The sequence below is a fragment of the Pogoniulus pusillus genome, chromosome 16, assembly GCF_015220805.1.
Source record: "Pogoniulus pusillus isolate bPogPus1 chromosome 16, bPogPus1.pri, whole genome shotgun sequence".
NCBI lineage: Eukaryota > Metazoa > Chordata > Aves > Piciformes > Lybiidae > Pogoniulus > Pogoniulus pusillus.
This window is the reverse complement of record NC_087279.1, coordinates 15833707-15857168: the sequence shown is the minus strand read 5'-3', so window position 1 is coordinate 15857168 and position 23462 is coordinate 15833707. Positions and strand designations below refer to the sequence as shown.

The 23462-nt window shown below is 37.2% G+C and overlaps 1 protein-coding gene across 5 annotated transcripts in view; it reads left to right on the top strand.

Annotated features, from left to right (window-relative positions):
- Positions 1 to 23462, top strand: part of DNAH12 (dynein axonemal heavy chain 12) — a 66967-nt gene that overhangs the window by 42505 nt on the left and 1000 nt on the right. For all 5 annotated transcript variants that reach the window (XM_064156728.1, XM_064156731.1, XM_064156727.1 and 2 more), the window contains 27 exons: positions 145 to 307; positions 714 to 794; positions 1868 to 2044; positions 2791 to 2922; positions 3354 to 3443; positions 4946 to 5086; positions 5206 to 5447; positions 5804 to 5951; positions 7126 to 7271; positions 7553 to 7767; positions 8669 to 8861; positions 9689 to 9881; positions 10837 to 11009; positions 11478 to 11618; positions 12577 to 12735; positions 13701 to 13845; positions 14461 to 14611; positions 14926 to 15179; positions 17497 to 17637; positions 18431 to 18568; positions 19073 to 19306; positions 19688 to 19873; positions 20404 to 20507; positions 21657 to 21861; positions 22057 to 22194; positions 22644 to 22735; positions 22989 to 23056. In XM_064156728.1, the coding sequence (XP_064012798.1) occupies positions 145 to 307; positions 714 to 794; positions 1868 to 2044; positions 2791 to 2922; positions 3354 to 3443; positions 4946 to 5086; positions 5206 to 5447; positions 5804 to 5951; positions 7126 to 7271; positions 7553 to 7767; positions 8669 to 8861; positions 9689 to 9881; positions 10837 to 11009; positions 11478 to 11618; positions 12577 to 12735; positions 13701 to 13845; positions 14461 to 14611; positions 14926 to 15179; positions 17497 to 17637; positions 18431 to 18568; positions 19073 to 19306; positions 19688 to 19873; positions 20404 to 20507; positions 21657 to 21861; positions 22057 to 22194; positions 22644 to 22735; positions 22989 to 23056 (4250 nt within the window). The remainder of the gene's footprint in view (positions 1 to 144; positions 308 to 713; positions 795 to 1867; positions 2045 to 2790; positions 2923 to 3353; positions 3444 to 4945; positions 5087 to 5205; positions 5448 to 5803; positions 5952 to 7125; positions 7272 to 7552; positions 7768 to 8668; positions 8862 to 9688; positions 9882 to 10836; positions 11010 to 11477; positions 11619 to 12576; positions 12736 to 13700; positions 13846 to 14460; positions 14612 to 14925; positions 15180 to 17496; positions 17638 to 18430; positions 18569 to 19072; positions 19307 to 19687; positions 19874 to 20403; positions 20508 to 21656; positions 21862 to 22056; positions 22195 to 22643; positions 22736 to 22988; positions 23057 to 23462) is intronic.

Below are 23462 nucleotides of genomic sequence, written 5' to 3'. Positions count from 1 at the left end.
GTATGCTATCTACCTGCAGGAAAATACTGCACAAAATTGTTTACTGCTGTTATTTGTCAGATAGTTACGTAACATCTCAAACAATAATTCAGCTAAAAAAAAAAAAGATAAAACTTTAAGTTGCCTTTTTTTTTTTTTTAATAGGTTCTTGCAAAGTTTGGGACGCCATAATTATGTCACTCCTACTTCTTATCTGGAGCTTATTGCTGCTTTTCAGAAACTTCTTACTCAAAAACGAGATGCAGTAATGGAAGCCAAGAAGAAATATGTGAATGGACTAGATAAACTGGCTTTTGCTGAATCACAAGTGAGTTAGGACAAAAATGGAACTGCAAATTAGAAGTGTTTGGTAAAAGCAGGTCTTTTCCTAGAGAAGTCAGTCAAAAACAATAGCTCTGGTTTTGTTCAGCCTGAGCTTGCCTTCTTCACTAGAATTGTAAGAAATTAGTTTTGCCTTTTCTATGATCATAAATAGTTGTGCTTGAGGCCACAGACATCTAAGCACATATTGCTATGCAGAGTGTCAACAGATCTTTCCTAAGGGGTTAACAGGATGAACATAGTTCTTACAACTAGTAGTTGTACATGTGAGGTAAAATAACTTTTGATCTGAAGCTGGTTGTTATTTCTTTCTATGAATAAATTAGCCATTTGCTCAACTAAATTGTTGTTAGTACTGATGAATTCTGTCCAATTCTTCTGCATATTTATAGGTTGGTGAGATGAAACAAGAACTAGTTCAGCTGCAGCCCAAACTGGAACAGGCTAAGTTGGATAATGCAAGTATGATGAAGGTAAACTTGTACAAATTCAGCTTTGTGTTTTCTAGTGTAAGCATGTGTTTACCTGAGATCTATAATTTCACCTCCATAATAATTAACTTTGCATAAGAATTCTTAATCATACCATATGCTACTTCTTCAGTATTCCAGCTGATTGTGGACAAATTGTAAAGAATATGCCTGTATAAGGTTGCTTATAAGTAACTTTCTGAATGCAAGAGCTGCGTTAAGGTTCTTGAGCTCAATTTTTGTCTACTGCCATTTGCAATAATATGAAACTTGTCACTGTTTATGCTTAGAGCCTTAGTACTGGAAGAAAATTCCATTATTTTTGTGAGATACAGACTGGATATACAGTCCTTGCTTAAGCTCCATGCTGAAGGATGTTAGAGGAACTTTCATGCTGGATTTCTCAAGATCTTCTCCAAACATTATGAAACCAATGAACAGCTCTTCAGTGTACAAAACAAACATAACCATTTTGCAGTCTGTCTTTGCATGTACAGGGATTACACACTTGGATTTTTAAAAGATCCTAACAAAAAGAAAAAAATCAGTGGGAATTTAGTGGGGTATAGGAACCGATCTCGCAGGTGTTTAAAGTTCTGGCTTAAAAAATACACTTACCAAATACACTACTGTTGCATAACAAAGGAGTGACATTTCCTTGACACTTATATGTACTTGCTTCTGATCTGTGTTTTTACAGATACAGTGATATCTTTTCAACCTACTTTTACAAACCTAATAAAACACAATGCTGCTATGTAGAACTGTAAGGGGAGGACTTCAGTGAAGATTTGAGTTGTCATTGAAAAGAAATTAAATTTCAGCAGTCAATGTTATAGATTATGCAGTTCTGAAAACTCACCATAGTGATTTTTTTTTGTTACAGACTGATGCACAAACATGAAGAGTTTGTCTGCTGAACTTCAAACATATTTTAAATAGTTTTTATTGACAATGATCTGATGTTAATTTTCTCTTTATATTTTACAGTCTTCCATAGGTGCTGTACTAAGTAATTTCAGTTTATTTGGTCATTCATTGCTTAGTAGGAGGCTCACTCCTATGTTTTTCTTTAGACTATAGAAATAGAGTCTGCAGAAGTAGAACAAAAAAGAAAAACTGTGAAAGTAGATGAAGAAATTGCTACAGAAAAAGCTGAAGCAGCTCAGACACTGAAAAACGAGTGTGAGAGTGACTTGGCAGAGGCAATTCCAGCCCTAGAGGCAGCACTTGATGCTCTTGACACGTTGAAGGCAAGCATTTGAAAAAGTTATTTAGCATGATGAAAAACTAAAATCCTCTTCTGTTTATTTGACAAAGAATGCACTAAGAGATGTGTTAAATTTTCTAGTTTGGGCAAGAGAGACAGCTTATCCAGCCATTGTTCAGTATGCTGCCTCTTAATGTCCTCAGAATACTAAGGGGGAAAACTACTTGTGGGAAAAGTAACTCACAGATGAAGATACCAGCAATGGTATCAGGTGAATTTCCTCTTTAGCTAAGTTAATGCTGATCACCAGTGTGTTTATGTGGCACTTGTTTATGGCTAAGCATTATCTGGATTGAGTCTTTGGTTTGGAGGTTTGGGTGTTTTCATGACTTACATGTGATCTGAAAGTACTATGGCTGAAAAGATCCCACAGGAATTTAGTAAGGTAGGAAGTACTTTAGTAAGAGTTACAAAGTATATAAGATGTTAGATAATACTTGTGGAAGTGTATAAAAACAATTCTGATGTGGACTTTTTAAACATGATTTTGCTTAATCGTTAATTTGCAATTGTTAGCATTTATTTCATGTTTATTTGCTTTGCACGAGATGCAGTGATGATTGTTAACTGTCCTGCTCATGCTATATCATCCCTTCTGAAAGTCCTCTATGATTATGCTCATTAGCAATGATATTATAATTTCTTTTTCTTTCCATTATTTCATTTGTCTTAGTGGTGAGACAGGTACAGCATTTGTCATAATTGTTCATCATGTGATTTTTATTTTAGCATTCTGATATATCGATTATGAAATCAATGAAAAATCCTCCATCTGGTGTCAAACTTGTCATGGCTGCTGTCTGTGTCATGAAAGGCATAAAACCCCAAAAAATTGCAGATTGTGCAGGGACTAGAGGCAAGGTAAGATGACAGACAATAGTTTCAAATAAACACAAAAGTGATTTTCTCAACACAGAGCACTTGTTCAGTGAACAAGATAGCCCAATGTCCACTGAAGTAAACAAATGCTTACAGCCTCCAGCCATTATTTTAGTGAGAACTTCCAGAATTGTAGATTTTTCTAAGTTTGTAATGTGCAAAGAGAACACTTTTAATTTGCTTGAGTTGTGTAACATTTAACTCCTCACTGAGTTTGTGCTCAGCTTTTAGCTTTAGCTATGGTTATGAGGAAATACTTGATCTGATAAACTTTGCCCGTTACTGATTTCTTGAAGACATACAAGGTCACTGGTATTCAATGTGTACAAGTTTTAATTTAGAGAGATTTGTCAGGTTCTTATTTGTGTGTTTGTTTAAAAGCTTGAAAAGTTATTTCATAATGTGTTTTGTAGGTTTTGGATTACTGGACTCCAAGCATGAAACTCCTTGGCGATATGAATTTCTTAAAGGATTTGAAAGTGTATGACAAGGACAATATTCCAGTAAGACTTCTGTCTGTTTTTTTTGCTGATATTTACCCTGGAGAGACTTTCTTGAAGGGAAAAAAACCATACTGTATCAGAGGCCTCATTTGTGCCAAATTAGTCAACTTCTGTTAACAACCAAGGATCTTACAAGATGGTAGGGCATCTCTGTGAGATGAGTATGGTCACATCAGGTGATTCATGCTGTTTCTAGGGTGAGTCTTCTAAGTGGTGTTTCAGAAGGTTCCCTTTGGGAATCTGTAAAGCTTTTGTAAAAGCCTGTTTTCTATTTGAATGAACTGTCCTGTGTACAAATGTTTCTAACTTTATGTGCAGTGTCTCATCAAAAGGCAAAACCAACACCGTTAAGAAATTCTATCAAGTTAAATAGTCTCTTCTGTCTCTTATTCTGTGTCCAAAAGTGGCCCTCAACAAGCACCTTGGAAGGAACAGGAGCGGTATATATGATGATTTCTCCAGGTACTCTTCCAGCCTATGGTACTTAAGATGAGACTGTAAGAGTATTTGAAGAAATAATTTCAAAGCTAGTGACTTAAAATTAATCTCTTTTCTACAATTTCTGAAGTCCCCTTGAGACCATCTAAACTTTCTGCATCTACAAGATTTTTTTTTACAAAACATTCCAGGAGTCTAAGCAGTATAAAAAGCTGCCTCCTTTTGTTTCCTCTGAACCTGGGTCATTTTGGCCTCATTTAATGTGTTCTACTTTGGAGTTTGGTAGGGTTTTTTTGTGGAACCAGGGCACATGTTATCCCAGTCCGACCTTTTTATGCCGTTTTTTTGCTAGTTTTTCTAAAGCAGTTGCTCTGGCATTATAAAGTTCTTTCTATTTTTAAGTAACTGCTCACATTGATGCTCTTCTGTTTCAAATTGTATTATTTGGTTACATGAATGCTGACCTACTGGGTAATATTTGAAGTGTAAAATACATAAAATAAATGTAAAAATGTATTAGCTATATAATTTGGTTTAAAATATGACTGTCTCCCCTGGGGTTTACTATCTGGAAGTTACTCTTGTCATTTGCCCAGTTCAGTGAGAGGTAAATGTGTTTTGCCCTTCATAAAACTGATCCCCAAAAGAAGGCACATACCATGTGCCTGCAGTGTAATTGTTTTAGATTTTATTCTTACATTACTAGAAATAGATTTTTATAGTGATCCTCTACAGCTGTGTCTTGAGAAAAGATAGCAAATAGTGAAATAAGTGTGTTTTGAAGAAGAGACAGTGCATTAAGGGTTCTATATAACTCTAATGCTCTTAGCACTCAGGTAGCAGGAATTGTAATAAAGGCTAAGGATAGAATTAGGATGAAAACAAGAAAAGACCACAAAGCTTGGTAGGAAAATGAAAAGGACCAAATGAGCATTATTGTCTATCGCAGTTAGCACTGAGTTTTTCTTTCTTGCTTCACGAGGTAGAGAAATGCCAATCAGTCAGCATAATTTTAAGCTGTCAGCGAGACGACTTTGATGAGCTATCATGTTTTTGTTATCCAGGCAGCTGTCATGCAGAAGATTCGGACTGAATACTTGACTAATCCTGAGTTTGATCCACAAAAGGTGGCTAAGACTTCCTCAGCAGCAGAGGGTTTATGTAAATGGATTATGGCAATGGAGATGTATGACAGAGTTTCAAAGGTGCGTTTTTGATCCTAAAATCTTTTCTTTGCTTGGTACACACACTCAAAGCATTGTATTAAATAATAAAGTTACCAAAATACGTTCTAAGAATTTGCATTTTGGTTGTAATTGAACAGATTGTTGCACCCAAGAAAGATCGTCTGAGGGAGGCACAGCAGTCCTTAGCAGAGACACTGACGCTCTTGAATCAGAAGAGAGAAGAACTTGCAGCAGTTGAAAATCGTTTGGCTGATTTGGAACGAACCTTCAGAGAGAAAACTGAAGAAAAGGCTCGCTTAGAATTCCAGGTTGATCAGTGTGCTAAAGAGCTAGAACGAGCAGAGAAGTTGATTGGAGGCCTTGGTGGAGAGAAATCAAGGTCAGGTTAAAGTTCTGATGTCAGATACAATAACTATTGTAGAAACAGACTTTGTGCTTCAGCTCTGTGAGCCTTTAATGCTGTAACTCTGGCTGAGGGCTGCACTGCTTAGGAGTGTAATATTCTGGCCCTTGAAAGATTCCTTATTGGTTGTAATGTAAAAATATGGGCAACAAACTTGGAAGAATCATGGAGAAAGTCTTTAAAAGGAGAATAAAATATGTGACTGTAGTGCCCTTATTCTCTGCTTGAAGTTAAGATCAACAACAACAAAAACATTGATTTTTATAATTGATGTGGAGATTTCAGCACTTTTTTTGGGGTTCTATTGTTCTTCTGGTGTCTTCTTGTTCTAGATGGAGCAATGCTGCAAATGATCTCCAGGACATATATGATAATTTGACAGGAGATGTTCTGATATCAGCTGGTGTGATAGCATATCTGGGAGCTTTTACTGCTGAGTTTCGAGAAGAATGTACCAAGGATTGGAGTAAACTGTGCAAGGTTGGAAGATTATATTAGCATTTAAATATCTATTTGCTTTTATTTGAACCATTGCAGAATACTTCAAAACTCTCTGGTTTGTTTAGCCTAGTAAAACTCATTAAGATCAATGGGATGAATTCTGCTGATCTAGTATTCTGTAAATTTTAATTACAGCAGTAAATTTACTCTAGACTTAGAGTAGAAAGGAAATAGGAAGTTATAATTGATCTTAGGGGACTGGAAGGCATGTCTGATGAGGAGAGACTAAGGGACCTGGGACTTTTTAGTCTGGAGAAGACTGAGAGGGGATTTAATAAACGTTTATAAATATCTGAGGGCTGCTCAGGAGAAGTGAGACAGGTTTCTCTCACTTGCTTCCTGTGATAGGACAAGGAGCAATGGGTGTAAGTTGCAGCAAAAGAGGTTCCACCCCAGTACAAAGGGAACTTCTTTACTGTAAGGGTCCCAGAGCACTGGAACAGACTCTCCAGAGAGATTGTGGAGTCTCCTTCTCTGGAGACTTTCAAGGCCTGTGTGGATGCATTCCTCTGTGATCTGTGCTAGATAGTGTGGTCCTGCTCTGGTAGGGGGGTTGGACTTGATCTCCTTGGGTCCCTTCGAACCCCTAATATCCTGTAATCCTGTGACATTGTAAGGCTTGATGATTACTTAAAATCTCATATTTCTCTCTATTTTGCCTTTAAGTGAAAGAACCAACTTGTGTTAAAAAATACCTATAACTCACACTGGCACATATTTGTTAATTAAATGGTTGGTTATGCTGTTTGCAAAGGGACAGTTCCAACATACTAAGGCCATAATTCACATGTGAAGTGCTTGGAAGTCACTGATTGAGACTGTGACCCTAAACAGTAAAAAAATCAACACTGGATCACTGCATTGAGTTAAGGGAAGGTGTAGTCACTGGATGATTTCCAACTGCATGTGTCTTTTTTAAGGTAGTGCATTGTCATAACTTCATGTAACATTGAGAATATGCAAAAAACAGGAAAAAGTCCACCAGTGTGGGTAGCTATTTATTTTTCCCAGGATTTTTAGTTCTACTTGGCCTGTTTCAAACTTTTAAAAGGACCTTTTTATTATTAGTTTGAACTGAAATTAATAAAAGAGGTAGAGAAACAATGAATAAAGATAAATACAATTCTCTTTTTATCTTTTTCTTTTTTTCCAGGAGAAAAATATCCCTTGTTCTGAGAATTTCTCTTTGAGTAAGACTCTTGGTGACCCAATAAAAATAAGAGCCTGGACTATTGCTGGTTTACCATGTGACATGTTTTCTATAGACAATGGGATCATTGTTGACAATTCAAGGCGTTGGTAGGTGATAAGGAAGTGTAATATTAAGATCCAAGGTAGTTTTCACTACTTAAGAAAATAAAACCAAACCGCCCAAACACCCAACCACCCCAGGAAAAAAAAAGACTAAATCAAGTCAAGCCAAAGCAAACCAAAAAAGCATAACTAAATATTGGGAGAAAATGTAGCTTCTGTAGAGACAAGGTAGTCAAAGTGAGGAGTGAGTTTTTAATATTTTAATCACTTTTAATTAATGTTTTTTAAAGTTGCAAGCACTGAGGAAACTGTCTTGTATCTTCTAGGCCATTGATGATAGATCCTCAAGGTCAAGCGAATAAATGGATCAAGAATTTTGAGAAGAACAATCGCCTGAATGTTGTTAAGATTGGTGACTCAGCTTACATGACAACTGTGCAGAATTGCATTCAGTTTGGAACTCCACTTCTGCTAGAAAACGCTGGAGAAGAACTAGATCCATCACTTGAACCTCTGCTGCTCAAACAGACTTTTAAACAAGGTACAACAAATTTAATTCGGAACCCTGAAGTAGATATCATTAATGTTCATTTTGCAGTCTGTGTTACTAGCTGATGTTATTCTTATTACTCTCTTATTTGCTGCTGCCTGAGGTAAGAAGAGTGGAATTCCACAACAGCCTGAAGTTCTAATTTATTTTTCAAATAATATCATAGAATCAACCAGGTTGGAAGAGACCTCCAAGATCATCCAGTCCAACCTAGCACCCAGCCCTATCCGATCAGCTAGACCATGGCAGTAAATGCTTCATCCAGTCTTTGCTTTAACACTTGCAGGGACAGCAACTCCACCATCTCCCTGGGCAGCCCATGTTACAGTGGTTTTGTGTGAAAGCCTTCATTATTTTACTGTAGGAGGCTGAACTGCACTCTGCAAAGGGAAGATTGTCAATGAAATTGGTTTGCTTGTTCATTTCCTTGTTTTAATCTGATACTACCATTGCTAATTTTTCCCCAAATCAGGAAAGCTTGTGAAGGCATTCATCCTAAGCCACAATTTTCCTCTGTTGCTGTGAAACTTGCTAAGTATATACAAAATTGTTTATCAACATTTCTTTCTTTTCCTCAAAAAACAGTGAGAAAAACGCAGAGAAGCACAGTAATTCCTTGAGTCTCCACTGCCATTTCCAGTGTTGGAAATGCACATGGGAAGCACAGTAGCAATTGAACTGATTTGATTTCTTCTTCACAGAAAGAAATGTGGCCTTGCTGAAGACTCTGAGAATTTTTCAGAGTATTAGATGTATTTATTTACTCATTTATTTATTCCCTCATTACTTTGCAAGAAATTTGTCACTGACATTAGTTTTTCTTCAGTGAGAAAAGTAATATTTTTTTCTTCAAGTAATTGACACAGATAATTTTTTTTACATCTCTTTTTAGGAGGCATGGACTATATCAGACTTGGTGAGACCATTATTGAATATTCCAATGATTTCAAGTTGTTTATTACCACAAAACTGAGAAATCCACATTACATGCCCGAAATAGCTACAAAAGTTTCTTTACTCAATTTTACGATAACACCAGAGGGGCTTGAAGACCAATTGCTAGGCATTGTTGTAGCAAAAGAGAGGTAAGTTTCTCTTCATAGCAAGTAGACATTAACATGTCATATAGCATAACTACAAGAAAATGAGAGGTGAATCTATTGTAAACCAAAAGGAGCAATGTGGTGTAAATGTCTCTAACAGCTTGTTTTGAAAGGCTGTTTTTCTTGTTTTCATATCTGAAAAGGTTCTTTAGGAAGTAGATTGTCGTTTTTACTAAGGAGTGAGTTTCCACGTGTTAATTAAAATAGCAGGTATCAAGTAAGTGTTTTCATGGCAATTTTCTCATGACATATTCCTGGAATGGTGGAAAACTCTGTAAATATGATTATTCTTTGAAGTTTTAGTAGCTCTTGTAATTTTTGCAATGTACCTAGGTGCCACACAGTGTTGCAGAGTTTTGAGTATTCACCTTCAATTTCATATTAAATAAATGCTTAGTACCTCTGATACAGATTATGGATCTTATCTGAGCCCTCACTCAGAGGAGTACTGTCTGACTTGTGTGGAAATGTCAGTGCAGTTGGGCTACAGTTTCCTAACAAAGTGTTAACAGTAAGTTTATTCTGCATATCAGGCATCAGGGATATAAATGAGTTAAACAAGGACACAGACATTTACAAGATGCTAAAATGTTAAAATCTAGACTATCATTTCCAAATATTGAACTTAAATTATGCCAAGAAATGTATGCTCAGAATTATAAATATATGCTGGACAGTAGCAACCTCTTGGCACTGAAGAGAATATTCACAAGCAGTTACTGTAGGAAGAGAGAGTCATCTTCGTGAACGTCCTTTATGGTCAGTGGAAGGTTTGCGCGTTGACTGGTTTTATTGTTTTTCTATGTTAGACCAGAATTAGAAAAGGAAAGAAATACTCTCATCCTTCAGTCTGCAGCCAATAAAAAGCATCTAAAAGAACTTGAGGGGAAAATTTTAGAAACTTTACGTTCATCTGAGGGGAATATTCTGCAAGATGAGACTGCTATAAATGTCCTGGATTCTGCTAAAATTATGGCTGATGAGATCACAAAAAAACAGCAGGTAGGGATTGTATAACTGTCTTCTCTTCAGCAATACACAGAAATAAAAGGTTAGCATTTGCAGCTAACAGGACTGTGGATTAGGTACAAAATGTAAGGAGGAAATTGTGCTTGTGCAGTGTGAAGAGAAATGAAATTGTATGTGTTCTAGGATCTTCACTGATGACTTTACTTGTGTTTTAAAGAATGCATAGCTGTAAGGACTGAGTGAAAAGTAGTAAATTCTGAAATTGAGGTAACGTGTTGGGATAAAGGGAGAAACTGTGTTTTTAAACTACAAAATTATTCAGGGAGATACTTATCTGGGTGCCTAGTGTTAAGTGTACAAGGTTATATCCTTTTGTTATACTTCATGCATAAAACAACGATTGCAGTCAGTGAGAGCTAATAACACTGATAAGAGAATAAACACTTCTAAAGAACTTTTAATACAAGAGACTTAACAGAAATCACATATTGTTTTCTTCATGCTGTTGTTGGCATTACTACTATCTGTTAATGACAGTCGTATGTAATCTTAGAATTTGTCTGATAGGTTTTGCAAAGTTTGACTTTTGAAGTGTTGTTTCGTATGTAGTTGGTTTATGGTAGAATAAGCAGAGCCTAAGTACATAAGCAGCCTGAGATCAGTATTTTTTTTAATATCACAGGTACAGATTGATACATTTGATGATAACTGACACACTGAAACTGTCATATCTTCTTTGTCCTTTGTTTTGACTCTTGCATCCTATAGCATAGACAAATAGATCAGACAAATAGATATGGCAGGACAGGTGCTTGTTTTACCTGATGTGTAGTCACTAGATGTGGTCATTGCGTTTTCTGGAACATAAAAATCAGCTTACCTGTATGTTATAAGGTCCTGTGTAGAATTATTTTAATATTATTAAGAAATTATATTTTGTACATGGAATATTGAAAACTTTTTCTCATCCACCACAACTAATATTTAGGTTGCAGAGAAAACAGAACTTAAAATAGCTGAGTCTCGAGAAGGCTACCGACCTGTTGCAAAGCTTTCTTCGGTGCTGTTCTTTAGTATTGCAGACTTGGCAAACATTGATCCCATGTACCAGTACTCTCTTAGTTGGTTTGTCAGTCTCTTCATCAAATCTATTCATGACAGGTAAATACAGTGGGTTTGGTGTTAAGAACACAATTTCTGTTCTCTTCTTCTAAGCACTCAATACTGAAACCATTTACCTTTTATATCTCCTTAAAGACTTGGGAATGTGGTTTAGGGTGAACCATGTAGAGTAGGATTATTGTTTGAACTTGGTCATCCTGAGGGTCTTTTCCAATATGAATGTTTCTCTGATTCTGTGAAACAAAATATGATTTGTTAATGAAGAAAATGCTCTTTGTCACAAGTGTTTGAGCAAATCATTAACTGTAAACATGTGCTTCATTTAAGTATTTGTAACAACATGACTTAGAGAAAGAGTGAATTTGGGGGCAATGGGCATGTAAGTCCCTTGTGGAGCATGTGGGTCTGATACAATTTCTCCACGACCCTGAATAAATGTATACTCCTTAACTGATTGCCTAAGTTATTATATTTGAAGTCTCAATGTCTCACTTCTTTTCTTTTTAGTTACAAATCTGACATTTTTGAGAAGCGACTTCAATATCTAAGTGACCACTTTGTGTACCAGCTGTACTGCAATGTGTGTCGTTCACTGTTTGAAAAGGACAAGCTGCTCTTCTCGTTTTTGCTCTGCTGTAATCTACTCATGTAAGCCCATTTCTGGGACATGTCTTAACACAAACTCATTGTTTTCTTGTATTGAAAAAGGGTCTTGACAAGATAAGGTGTACTTGTGCATATTGGTAGCACAGCCTTCAGAATAACATCATAAATGTTTGGGGAGTTTCTAATACAGTATTTATGTGTGCATGGATCACTAATTGTATATCATCTTTGGCCATATTATGGAAAGAATGTTCCTATGCTTATAAAAATTAATTTTGTCACTGTTAAATCTTTGTCTCCCTGTAAAGGACCTGGCTTGTGCTACGTATCATCCTATATCGAGAACATTTGTTATTATTTAAGAAAGTGGAATCTAAGACAGCAATGTGCCTTCCCAGCAGCTTCTATTTTGTCTCTGTTTTTCATGTTGTCTCTTCTTACTCTTGACATCATGAGATATCTTAGTTGCAGTCAGTATCACAGTATCATCAGGGTTGGAAGAGACCTCACAGATCATCAAGTCCAACCCTTTACCACAGTCTTCTCTTTTTCACTGGCTTTTTAGTTTACTCTTGGTGAGATTTTGTGGTTTTCTGAAAAAGAAGTTCTAAATGGCATAATGGCAATCATAATGTGTGTAATTATTTAGTTATGGTCTGTACACATCTGCATATTGACCATTCTTCCTTAGCCAGTTTATAAGGCTATTCTAGGCCCAGGGTATGAAGCCTTTAAAAATCAGGATTAATTACACTTTCAAGAAACAAGCAAACAGATATGTACCTTTTGCTTCTTGAAAACTTTACTGGCGTCTTAATCAGTGATTTTTACCATGACATTTATTTAACTGTATAGAATACTGAGATCCAATCTCAGCTGTTCATGCAGATGAAGTATTACTTAATGGCAATGAAGTGTAATTAATTTTAAATAGCTCTTTTTATATGTAAAGTTGTGCGTTAATAATTGAGTATTGCCCTTTTTTTTTTCTTAAATATAGGGCTGAAAATGAAATAGACCACCAAGAGTTTATGTTTTTACTAACTGGGGGTGTGGGTCTCAAGAATAAATACAAAAATCCAGATCCGTCTTGGCTACCAGATAAGAGCTGGGATGAATTATGCCGTGCAAGTGAAATCCCAGCTTTGAAGGGACTGAGGTATGGTAAAATATTAGTATGAATTAGCCTTAATTGTTTTCTACTACAGCATGTGTAACTTACTGAAAGCAATGTTTCCTGTACATTTTTCAACCCAGTGCCAGATTGGCAAGATGCTAAGACCAGCCCCTTTCTTCGTCACTAGGTTGTCAGTCAGTTAGCTGATTATAATATTATTTATTTAGTTTCCTAAATTGTTTGGTGTGTTCCCTGAGGAAACTTTTCATTTGGAATGTCTCCGTAGTAGAGGAACAGTGTTTCAAGGGGGCCAAAGGAATTGTTTGCAGCAAAATTCCAGTGCTGGGGGGGGGATTTTTCAGGTAAAATCTAATCTGAAGTCACAACTTCACCCTGAATTCAAGTACAATCTGAAGCTAAATTCAGAAGCCAGGGGGACTGTACAAGTCTTGCATATAAATAGCTGACAGAACCTGACTATTTGGAGGATTTGACTCTGACTGCAGTAACACTGCTCTATTGGAAGAAATTGTTTGTGTCTGGTTTGTGTTTCTCCACCTTTAGAGTTATAGTAGCAATGTGGACAATGATCCAGCCTTTAAATACTCTCGGAGTTGTCCCATTGCAGAGGAGGACATACTCTGCATGTTGCATGAAGGGGAAAAAAACCTGACTTTTCTCTGGTTAAATTTCTTGATCATTTTCTTCATTCAGAAAGTTTTCCTGCAGAAAATTTACCTAGACCTATGAAGTTCTGAGCAATGCTGGCTAGAGGAATAGGCAGATTTTACCAGCTTAGAACCTATCAGGTGAATAAGAGTGGGATATGGCTGCAACAGCATAGTGGGAGAAGATTTTTCACTCTTTAGCATGGAGAAGCTCAACTGCAGAATTCTTTGTAGGTGTGGAGTGGCTTGTATGACAGTACAGTGTAACTGTCTTTTTAATAAACATCAAAATCCAGATTCCAGGCATTTGTATTAATTGTAAGTTCCCTTTTTCTCTAGGAGTCACATCTCTGAAAATATAAGTGAATGGCAAAAACTTTATGACAGCAAAGAGCCACAAAGTTTTCCATTACCAGAACAATTGAATAATACATTAAATGAGCTACAGAAGATGATAATTCTTCGGTGCTTAAGACCAGACAAGGTAAGATGGTCTCCCATCGAGCATTTTTATACTATTCCATGTTTTGTAGCACAGTTTGCACCCAGTGTTAAAATATCTAATCTGTTCTCCATTGTATTCTACTAATAAATACTATTCTTATTTTTCATTTGAGCAGTACAAACATCACAAGCATCATCTGACATCTTTAGTCTGGCATCATTCTAGTTTTCTTCATATACTTGTACACACTTAGTCTGCTGTTGCACCCAGGATACCAAAGAGCAGGATATCTTTTCCTGAACAAGTGCACCAAGTATCCAGTACCATATACTTTAATCCAGAGGCTCTCAAGGCAAAGAGAAATCAATTGTGTTTATTTTAACAGTCAAGGCAATCTTTTAATACATCCTGCCTTCAGTCTTTTTTGGTATGTGCTTGAGGAAAAAGCTGTGTTAAAGTACATGTTGCAATTGCTCCTTGGAGGTGAAACCTTTGCTTCTGAGGCATTTTCAAAGGCTAGTCTCAGATCTGTGCAAAGCAGAGAGGTGTCTGTAGGCTCTGGAATGTAACAAAAAAATAGTACCTAAAAGATGCTGTCAAACATGCAGTTATGATTAATTCATGTTAATGGTTTGTATTTGATTTCTTTACCAGATCGGTCCAGCTGTAAGAACATTTGTAAGAACCAAACTGGGGAAGAAGTTTGTAGAGCCACCATCTTTTGATCTAACAAAAAGTTACTTCGATTCAAATTCTACCATCCCTTTAGTATTTGTATTGTCTCCAGGAGCAGATCCCATGTCTAGTAAGTGTACACAAAAAGAGAGAACAAATGCAGTGTAGTACAGATTTTCTGAAATTACCTTTCAGTACACAACAAGGATCATTTTGCAGTGTTTGCAAGTAGATTGAACACATCTTGTCACACTGGTAACATTCTATCCTCCCTAAAAATGGGAATGGTACTTGAAACTAAATGAATTTTACAATGCACATCAAAGCTGTATTCATCTAGCTGTATGCACATCATTGTAGTGAGAAAGAAATAAACATTTTTTTTTCCTGATGTAACTTCTTTTTAACTGAGAAATACTAAAATCCTGCGTTTTTCTGTTTAAGGCCTCCTGAAATTTGCAAATGTCAAAGAGATGACTGGAAGTAAGTTTCAGTCCATCTCATTAGGACAAGGACAAGGACCGATAGCTACAAAAATGATTGAAAAAGGAATGGAAGAAGGAACCTGGGTTTGTTTACAAAACTGCCACTTAGCTGTCTCTTGGATGCCAGTGCTGGAGAAAATATGTGAAGAGTTTACCATTGAAAAATGTCATCCAGACTTCAGACTTTGGCTTACAAGTTACCCTTCACCAGAGGTAGGTGTATTGTCAAATATTCTGTACTGGGGGAAAGGAAAACTTAATGGCATTTTTTGAAATATTCATGCACCTAAATGAGTTGCTGATATGGAACTTTCCTGAAATAAAATGAGGCTGTTGAAGAGAATTAAGGAGGGACATTTAAACAGTAATTATGAATATTGCAATACCAATTTTCTTTGATAATTTTTTGGATAGTCTGCTGTGTGAGATTTTTTTATGCTGATGAATGGAACTGCTTTCTGCCAGCATATATAATTAAGAGTGCTTTATGCTATGCCATCACCAAGGTTTTGTTTCACATAAAATTATGTATAAAGTTTTTGAATGCCAAGAAAGTATTTTAAAATACAGATTGTTTACAGCAAGATCTTACTTGGTGCCTTGGGGAGGCGGGTGTTAAACTATTTATGTAATGTTATTCAGTTGCATCATAGTAGTAGTAATAATAATAATAAGGTGGACAGATGAGTGAAGGCAAACCTTATGAAGTTCAGTATGGCCAAGTGCAGGGTCCTCCCTCTGGGTAGGAATAACGACAGGCACCAGTACATATTGGGCACTATCCTGCTGGAAAGCAGTTTCATCAACAAAGACCTTGTAGTCCTGGTGGACAGCAAGTTCTCCATGGGCCAGCAACATCCCTTGTGGCCAAGAGAACCAGTGGCATCCAGGGGTGCATCAGGCAAAGTGTGTCCGGCAAGTCTGTGGAGGTTATTCTCCCCCTCTACTCTCCCCTGCTGAGACCACACCTGGTATATTGTGTCCAGTTTTGAGCTCCCCAGTTTGAGAGACAGGGACCTGCTGGAAAGATTCCATCAGAGAGCCACAAGCATGACCGGGTGACTTGAGCATCTCCCCTACGAAGACAGACTAATTGTGATGAATTATGCAAAATTAATAATCTGTATTAATTTTGATAGCCAGGCAAAGTTTGTTAGTAACTTTGAAGACTGTTTATTAACATTAAACCTCACCAGAAAACTTATTCACAAGGTTTGAAATGTGTGGTTTGGAAATTTATGCACACAAGGAACAGGCAAAACTTGAACATATTTCTTAAAGTGGCAAAGCAGACATTATACTGGGAGAGAACATTCTTGCAGTTAATTATACTGCTTGTAGTTAATGATACTGCTTATCCACTAGATAGACACTGGATGCTCCTTTCTCATTATGGCAGAAGGCAATTAGTGAATTACTAGAGGCTTTAAGTGTTTACTTGCACAATATTATCAGACAGTACCCAAAGCATGTGGAGAGGTTGCTGTCAGTAGTCTCAAAGCCGTTAGAGGCTTTGGAGTTTCCCAGGCTCTTTTCTCAGGAAGCTGAGAGTCTATAGTGTAGTCTCTGACCTGGTTCCTCTTGATTCCCAATTCAGCAGAAGCCTTGCAGAGGGGCAGGCAGGATGCAGTGCAATGTGCAGTCTTGGCACAATGTTAGGCTGGCTATGCAGGCCAGTCGTGTGCGGGCATTTAGAGCCTGTTCCTGGTAAACTCGAGGCAGTGGAGTTTACAGGCAGTTCAGGATGTGATGAGGCAGCAGCAGCAACACACCGTACTACCTGCTCGTCCCTTTTTATCAGTACCAGCCTGAGACTAATGGACCTTTGGACTTAGATTAGCCAATCAGAATAGCACTTTGCCAAGCTTGACCATATTAGGTGAAGTCAGGCCTTTGGTTTTCCTTTCCTGCAGTTGCTTTCCCCAGCACAGAAGAAGGGGGAGCAGGGGAACATGTCTGGACAAGACAGAATCCTTAGACTCAGTGGCTTCAGGTTCTTTGTTCTCTTTCCTGGAGTTGTTTCTCCCCACAGCAGAAAGGAGGAGAGCAGAAAAACATGCCTGGGCAAGCCAGGACATGGATAAGCCCATTTTTGGCCTATCAGGCCTACCATGATACTGATAAACCTGGGGTTGTTTGGGCTGCAGAACAGAAAACTGAAAGGTGGTCTTATCAATATATACAAATACCTGTGGGGTGGGCGCCAAGTGAACGAGGCCAATCTCTTTTTGGTGGGCAGCAGCAATAAGACAAGGAGCAAAGGCTACAAATTGGAAAACAGAAGGTTTCACCTCAACATGAAGAGAAACTTCTTTACAGTGAGGGTCACAGAGAGCTGGACAGGCTGCCCAGGGAGGCTGTGGATTCTCTTTCTGTGGAGCCTTTCCAAACCCGCCTGGATGTAACTACCCAGGGTGATCCTGCCTTTGCAGAGGGGTGGAACTCGGTTTCTAGAGGTCCCTTCCAACCTCTAAAGCTCTGTGATTCTGTGAGTTTTAACAGTAGACTATCTGCTGCTCTTTACTTCTAGTTTCCAGTAACCATTCTGCAGAATGGAGTCAAGATGACAAGTGAGCCTCCTACTGGTCTTCGATTAAACCTACTGCAGTCATTTCTTTCTGATCCTGTTTCGGATCCTGCATTCTTTTCTGGATGCCCTGAAAATGAGCTGGTAATGTGCCTATCTCTCTGACAGTTTTATTACCTTTTTTTTTCTTTCTATTTGCTTTAAACTGTCTATAGATATACAGAATTCTGTCCAGTAAATTGTATAAACTAAAGATTTTACTGTGGTTTTGAATGCAGGTTCTGCAGTAGTAAAAGTGATTAGTTGAGAATTACCCTGCCAAGTAATTTCTCTTGGCAATATTTGAAATGGTTTCTTAGGCTTTATTAAATTGCATACACATTACACAGCTCTGAATGTTCACTAGTAGAACCTACCTATCATTACCAAGATGGAAAGCACTGAGAAGATCTTCTCTTGCTACCAGAACCCGTGTGTCTGACTGATAAGATCATCAGTACCTATGAAGGAAGTGAAAAAACAGTGGGATTGCTCAGAGATAAGAGTATGGTAATCAGTGTACATGGGTATGAGTGGGTGCATCTCAGGACTCATATTAAACATTACATCTGTATTTTATGTTTGTCTAATGAGCCTTAGAAGGAAATACCTGGTGTTACTTGAGTTCTTATGAAGTCACTTGTCCTTTACATGGAAGAAGAGAAAAATCTTGTGTAATGGTACTTGGGGAACTAGCTGAATGTGCTTTGCTTTGTGGCAACTGAGTCGTTGTCCCCAAGACAAATAACCACAATTAATTACACTTGATCATTGCCTGTTTCCTGTATTCGTACGCTAGGTGGAGAGCAGTTATGAAATGATGCATTCTTGCTGCAAGTTACAGACTACTATGAACTAGGCTAGTCAGCAGTCCTTTTTTGTTTTGTTTTTCTCAAAGGTATGGGAGAAACTGCTTTTTGGAGTTTGTTTTTTCCATGCTCTTGTTCAGGAGAGAAGGAAGTTTGGGCCTCTTGGTTGGAATATACCCTATGGATTTAATGAATCAGATTTGCAAATCAGTATCAGACAGCTGCAGGTAATAGCATCTGTTGCAGCTTTTAACTCTGATTTTCAAATGTTTATAGATTTTAATGAGTTCAGCTAAGCTACTGAGGCAAGTAATATGTAAGTAATAATAAGTAATACGTATCATATTACATGTATTTTCAAAAGTACCAATTAAATAAAACTTAACATTGTTCTTCGTGGGATTTACATTCATCCAGACATATGGAATATAATAAGCCTATGTAAAGATAATAAGAGTTAACATTTTTATACATGAGTTGACTGCTTTAAGTGACACCATGTCAGTGACAGCCACCTCTTCTGGTGGGTTTTGTGTTTAGTTGGAGGAAATCCTTTTTTACACATATGCTGTTAAAGAGAGCCTCAGACTGCTTGAATTCCAACACCCAGGGAGAAAACACCATAAACTGCAGTTGTGCATGAACTGGAGCTTCTAACCCTTTGGTCTGTAGATCACACCATTGTTCTGCAGATATATCAAGTTTAGATTTACCAATTTCTTCTGTTTCAGTTATTCATAAATGGGTATAGCCATGCTCCTTTTGAAGCTGTATCTTACCTGACTGGTGAGTGCAACTATGGAGGTCGAGTGACAGATGACTGGGACAGACGTTTACTGCTGACAGTGCTGGATGACTTCTATAATCCACATATAATTACAAATCCTCATTACAAATTTTCTCCAAGTGGCAACTATTATGCTCCACCAAAAGGCACATATGAGGACTATGTTGAGTTTATTAAGGTAAAAATTAGCAACCTGACTTTGAGCTGTTTTAATCATGATTAAGAACTAACCCTTAAAGGCTGCTCTGCATTCTGTAGCGCCTTAAACTGTGTGCTTGGCTCCTTCCTTAATATCTAGAATATTCGTAAGAGTGGGAGGCAGTCATGAGGAAATAGGAGGACCTAGCATAGATAATCAAGAATTCCTTGGAAATTAGTTTCTAAATGTGAGGTGATGGCTCAGTAATACTATCTGTAAATACTTGCTGATAAGGTCCTTATCTACCTTCAGCTGAAGTCACTGGGTATTTGTTCACCTAGCTTCTTCAAGAAGACTTTGGTCTAATTCCTAGCATGCTGCTCTCTGACATAAAGATGGGGTTTGTTTGTTTTGTCTTAGAGTCTTCCATTTAGTGAGCAGCCAGAGGTATTTGGTTTGCATGAAAATGCAGATATTTCGAAAGATCTTCAGCAAACAAAGATCCTCTTTGAATCTCTGCTTTTAACACAAGGAGGCAGCACTCAGGGAACTTCTGGAGGTGATGACAGCACTCTTTATCAAATTGCAGATGGTATTCTCAGCAAGGTATTGTATTGTTGCAGTGACTCCAATTTATCTTTTTACAAAGCAGAAGTGCTAAAACTGAAATTTTTAGTGCGAAACTGATTTCATGATGGAGGAAAAACCTCCGATGAGGAATTTAGTGCAATACATGAGTAACACCTTGTGTGGCTGTTTAAAAACCACAGCTATATTTTGTTGGAAAGAAGTTTTATTTTAAAAAAGGCAGGAGATACAAGACAGAAAACAGCAAATGCAGCTGGTGAGAACAGTTGGTTTCATGTGAACGAGCTTAAAATTAATAAAGCTAAAATGTATTTTTGACTTCATGATCTGAAAAAAATCAAGGTGGCTATAAACCCCATAAATGTTACTTAAAAAATCCACTTAATTTTTATGTGAATTAAACTTCTAAATATTGTGTTGATAGGACAGTCATCAGAAAGTTTAATGGTGTCCTTATCTGCAGTTTTCTGTGTCTGCATACTTATAGTGTGAAACTGATGAATTGGACTGATGAATGGACTGATTTCCAAATCCATTGTCATTTACAGCTTCCGAGTAATTTTGACATTGAAGGTTGCCTAAATAAATATCCAGTGAAATATGAAGAAAGTATGAACACTGTATTGGTGCAGGAAATGGAAAGATTTAACAAGTAAGACTGTTAGATTTTTATTAAATCTGAAATAATTCCAGTTACAGGAAGGTTTTTTTTCCTGTGAATCTTACACTGCAGCTCCTATGTTCTGTGATATATTTTATTTATTTTGTTCTCTTCTAATTGTCTGCAGTGATGGCTGCAGTGCAAGCCTTATGGGGAATCAGAATGCGGGATAGATGTCAGGAAAAACATGCTAGTGGTAAAATGAACTGAAAAAATACACGGTAGAAGAAGGGACTCGAAGGATACACTGGGAAAAAGGAATATGAATGATATTTTTTCATTTGTATTCATTTTTTTTCAGTTAATTTTCTTTTTCACCATCTTTGATTATATTTTATTTAATTGCTGTTTTATACTTCTAGGGTAGAAGGATGAGAGACTGTAATCAAGGCACTGTTCTAGTTTACAAAAGCTTTTCCTTGATGGTTTTATGTATTTCTGATGATGTCTCTAATGTCTCATATATTTGTGTTTTATACTTTCCCTTTTTTCCCCTGTCCTTTCCTGATGCCTTTTTTCCTGTACCTTATTTTCACAGTTATTCTTCTAGGATTATAAAGCTATAATCACTTTTCTTTTTCTCTTTGGGTCCCCAGGCTCTATTTTCCTTTCTAATTTTCTTTATCCTCTTCACCCCCTCCTCCATTTTTTTATTCTTTATCTTTTTCTGTCCTCCTCTACAGAATCCCAGAATGTGTCTGGTTGGATCATCCAGTCAACCTTCCTTTCTATTTGACTCTTCAGACTTAATTTTTAACCAGACTTTCAGAAATGCTCTTTGGCCTTAAGTTTCTAAGTTTTCTTTATTGCAGCCTCTACACACCTCTTTTAAACTGAGACTTTTTGCTTCATCTTGTGTGTGGTGAATACATTTGGAGTTCCAAGTTTATTGTCTTCTTAGGCAATGCAGAGTATATCAGAAATGAAATCGTTTATTCAACTGTTTCTAGTCTTAGATCAGAACAGATGCACAAATCCATGACTTTACAGATGTGGGTAGCTATACAGTTACAATTTCTGTAGATGGTTATTTCATCTGGTGGGTTTTTTTGTGTTTGTGGGTTTTTTCCCCTGGTGAGGATGTTGTGGTTTAGAAATCATTCACATGTGTGAGAATTTTGTTTTCTTTTTCAATTCTAGTTTAATCCAAACTATTCGCACCTCCCTTATTAACCTGGAGAAGGCCATTAAAGGACTGGTCGTTATGGATGCTGAACTGGAGGCTCTGTGTGGCAGTCTGCTGATTGGAAAAGTTCCTGAGAAATGGGCAAAACATTCCTACCCAAGTTTGAAGCCCTTGGGGAGTTATATTCAGGATCTTCTAGACAGGCTGAAATTTTTCCGGGTAATGTAGAAGAGGCATTATTACCGATTGTTTCACCTACTACTTTGTATCATCTATCCTTTATGTTAAAAGAGCATAGGGAAAGGAGTGGTAGACTTTGCTTACATTTTCTGAGTATAGTTATGTAGAAAATGATCAAACAGTATGGGATTTGTCTCTTGCTGATGGCTGAATGTGTCATTTTCCTTTTTGCAGGATTGGTATGAACTGGGGAAGCCCACAGTTTTTTGGCTGCCAGGATTCTATTTTACTCAAGCTTTCTTAACTGCAGCTATGCAGAACTATGCTAGGAAGCACAGGATCCCTATTGACCTTTTGGGATATGAATTTCAGGTAGAGAAAAATTATGAATGGTTGTTTTATTAATCTGAGTCTTGATGTTGCAGTGGGATGTAGTAAGTAAATCTTGATGGGAAGGTTGATTTTGCACTTAACTCACTGTAATTTGAAGACATACGTTCTTTGGCATGTTAAATAACATCTCCTAAAGATGTATATTAGAAGTATTGTTGGACCTAGGTCTCCACTTCAGAAAATAATCTATACAGCACATATTTCTCTGTGTGTTTAAAGCCTTTTTTTAATATACCCTACAATGAAGACAATTAACAAACACTCAGAAGTCTTGCCATCTTTGTAGTTTTCTGTGAAAGTAGTTCTGAAATGAAGATATTACTGTGTTATTTTTCTTTTGGATTATCAAAAAAAAATCCGTTTTGGCACAGTATCTTAAAAAGGAAACAGCTATTAAAGTTTGATAACAAAGACCACTTTACTCCTAGGTTATACCCCAGGATACTGCTGATACTGCACCAGAAGATGGTGTTTATATCCACGGATTATATTTAGATGGAGCTCGCTGGGACAGGACACAGTCAGTAACAAAGCATTTTGCTCTGGTTCTGAAAAGCTGTCTTAAGTGCCCAGACAAGATTTGTTTACATATTTGATATATTACATATTTTTGAAGTAACACACCAGATAAAGTACTTTTTTATGCAGGGAAAATGAGGGGGGAGAACCTAACAAACCAACAAAGAAGCTAACAACAAGTGAAAAACACGCATTAGACTCCTGTTTGGTTGATACCAAGCCACAGCTAATTACCTGATTGCTTCTTTTACCAGGGGAATGTTAGCTGAGCAGCATCCCAAATTGCTTTTTGATATGATGCCAATCATTTGGATAAAGCCAAGTGAGTATAATTTCTTCTAAGTGTGAGCTATTCAACAAGAAATTGCAGCGGTGGGTTCCTTTTTTTACAGAAGATTGATACTCATCCTACCAGTACCTAAATGGGCACAGAATTCATCTGGATCTGACATGTGACTTTCACTTTAAAAACTGGGCCAGCTGGCTTGACTCAGTGTTGCCTTGAGCAATAGGCCTGTTCTGCTCCCCAGGGATATTTGTAATGATGGATTAGATGAAAGGACTAGTTAAGCTATTTTAAAAAAAATATCTTTAGGTGCTGCTCAATCCATTTTTTCAACCAAAAGGTAATTTCTGTAGGAAGTACATGGTACTCAAATTCCTGGCTGTGCTCCAGCTGAGAACTTGTAACTGACTTACAGAGACCCGGTGTTCTACCTGAGCAAGGT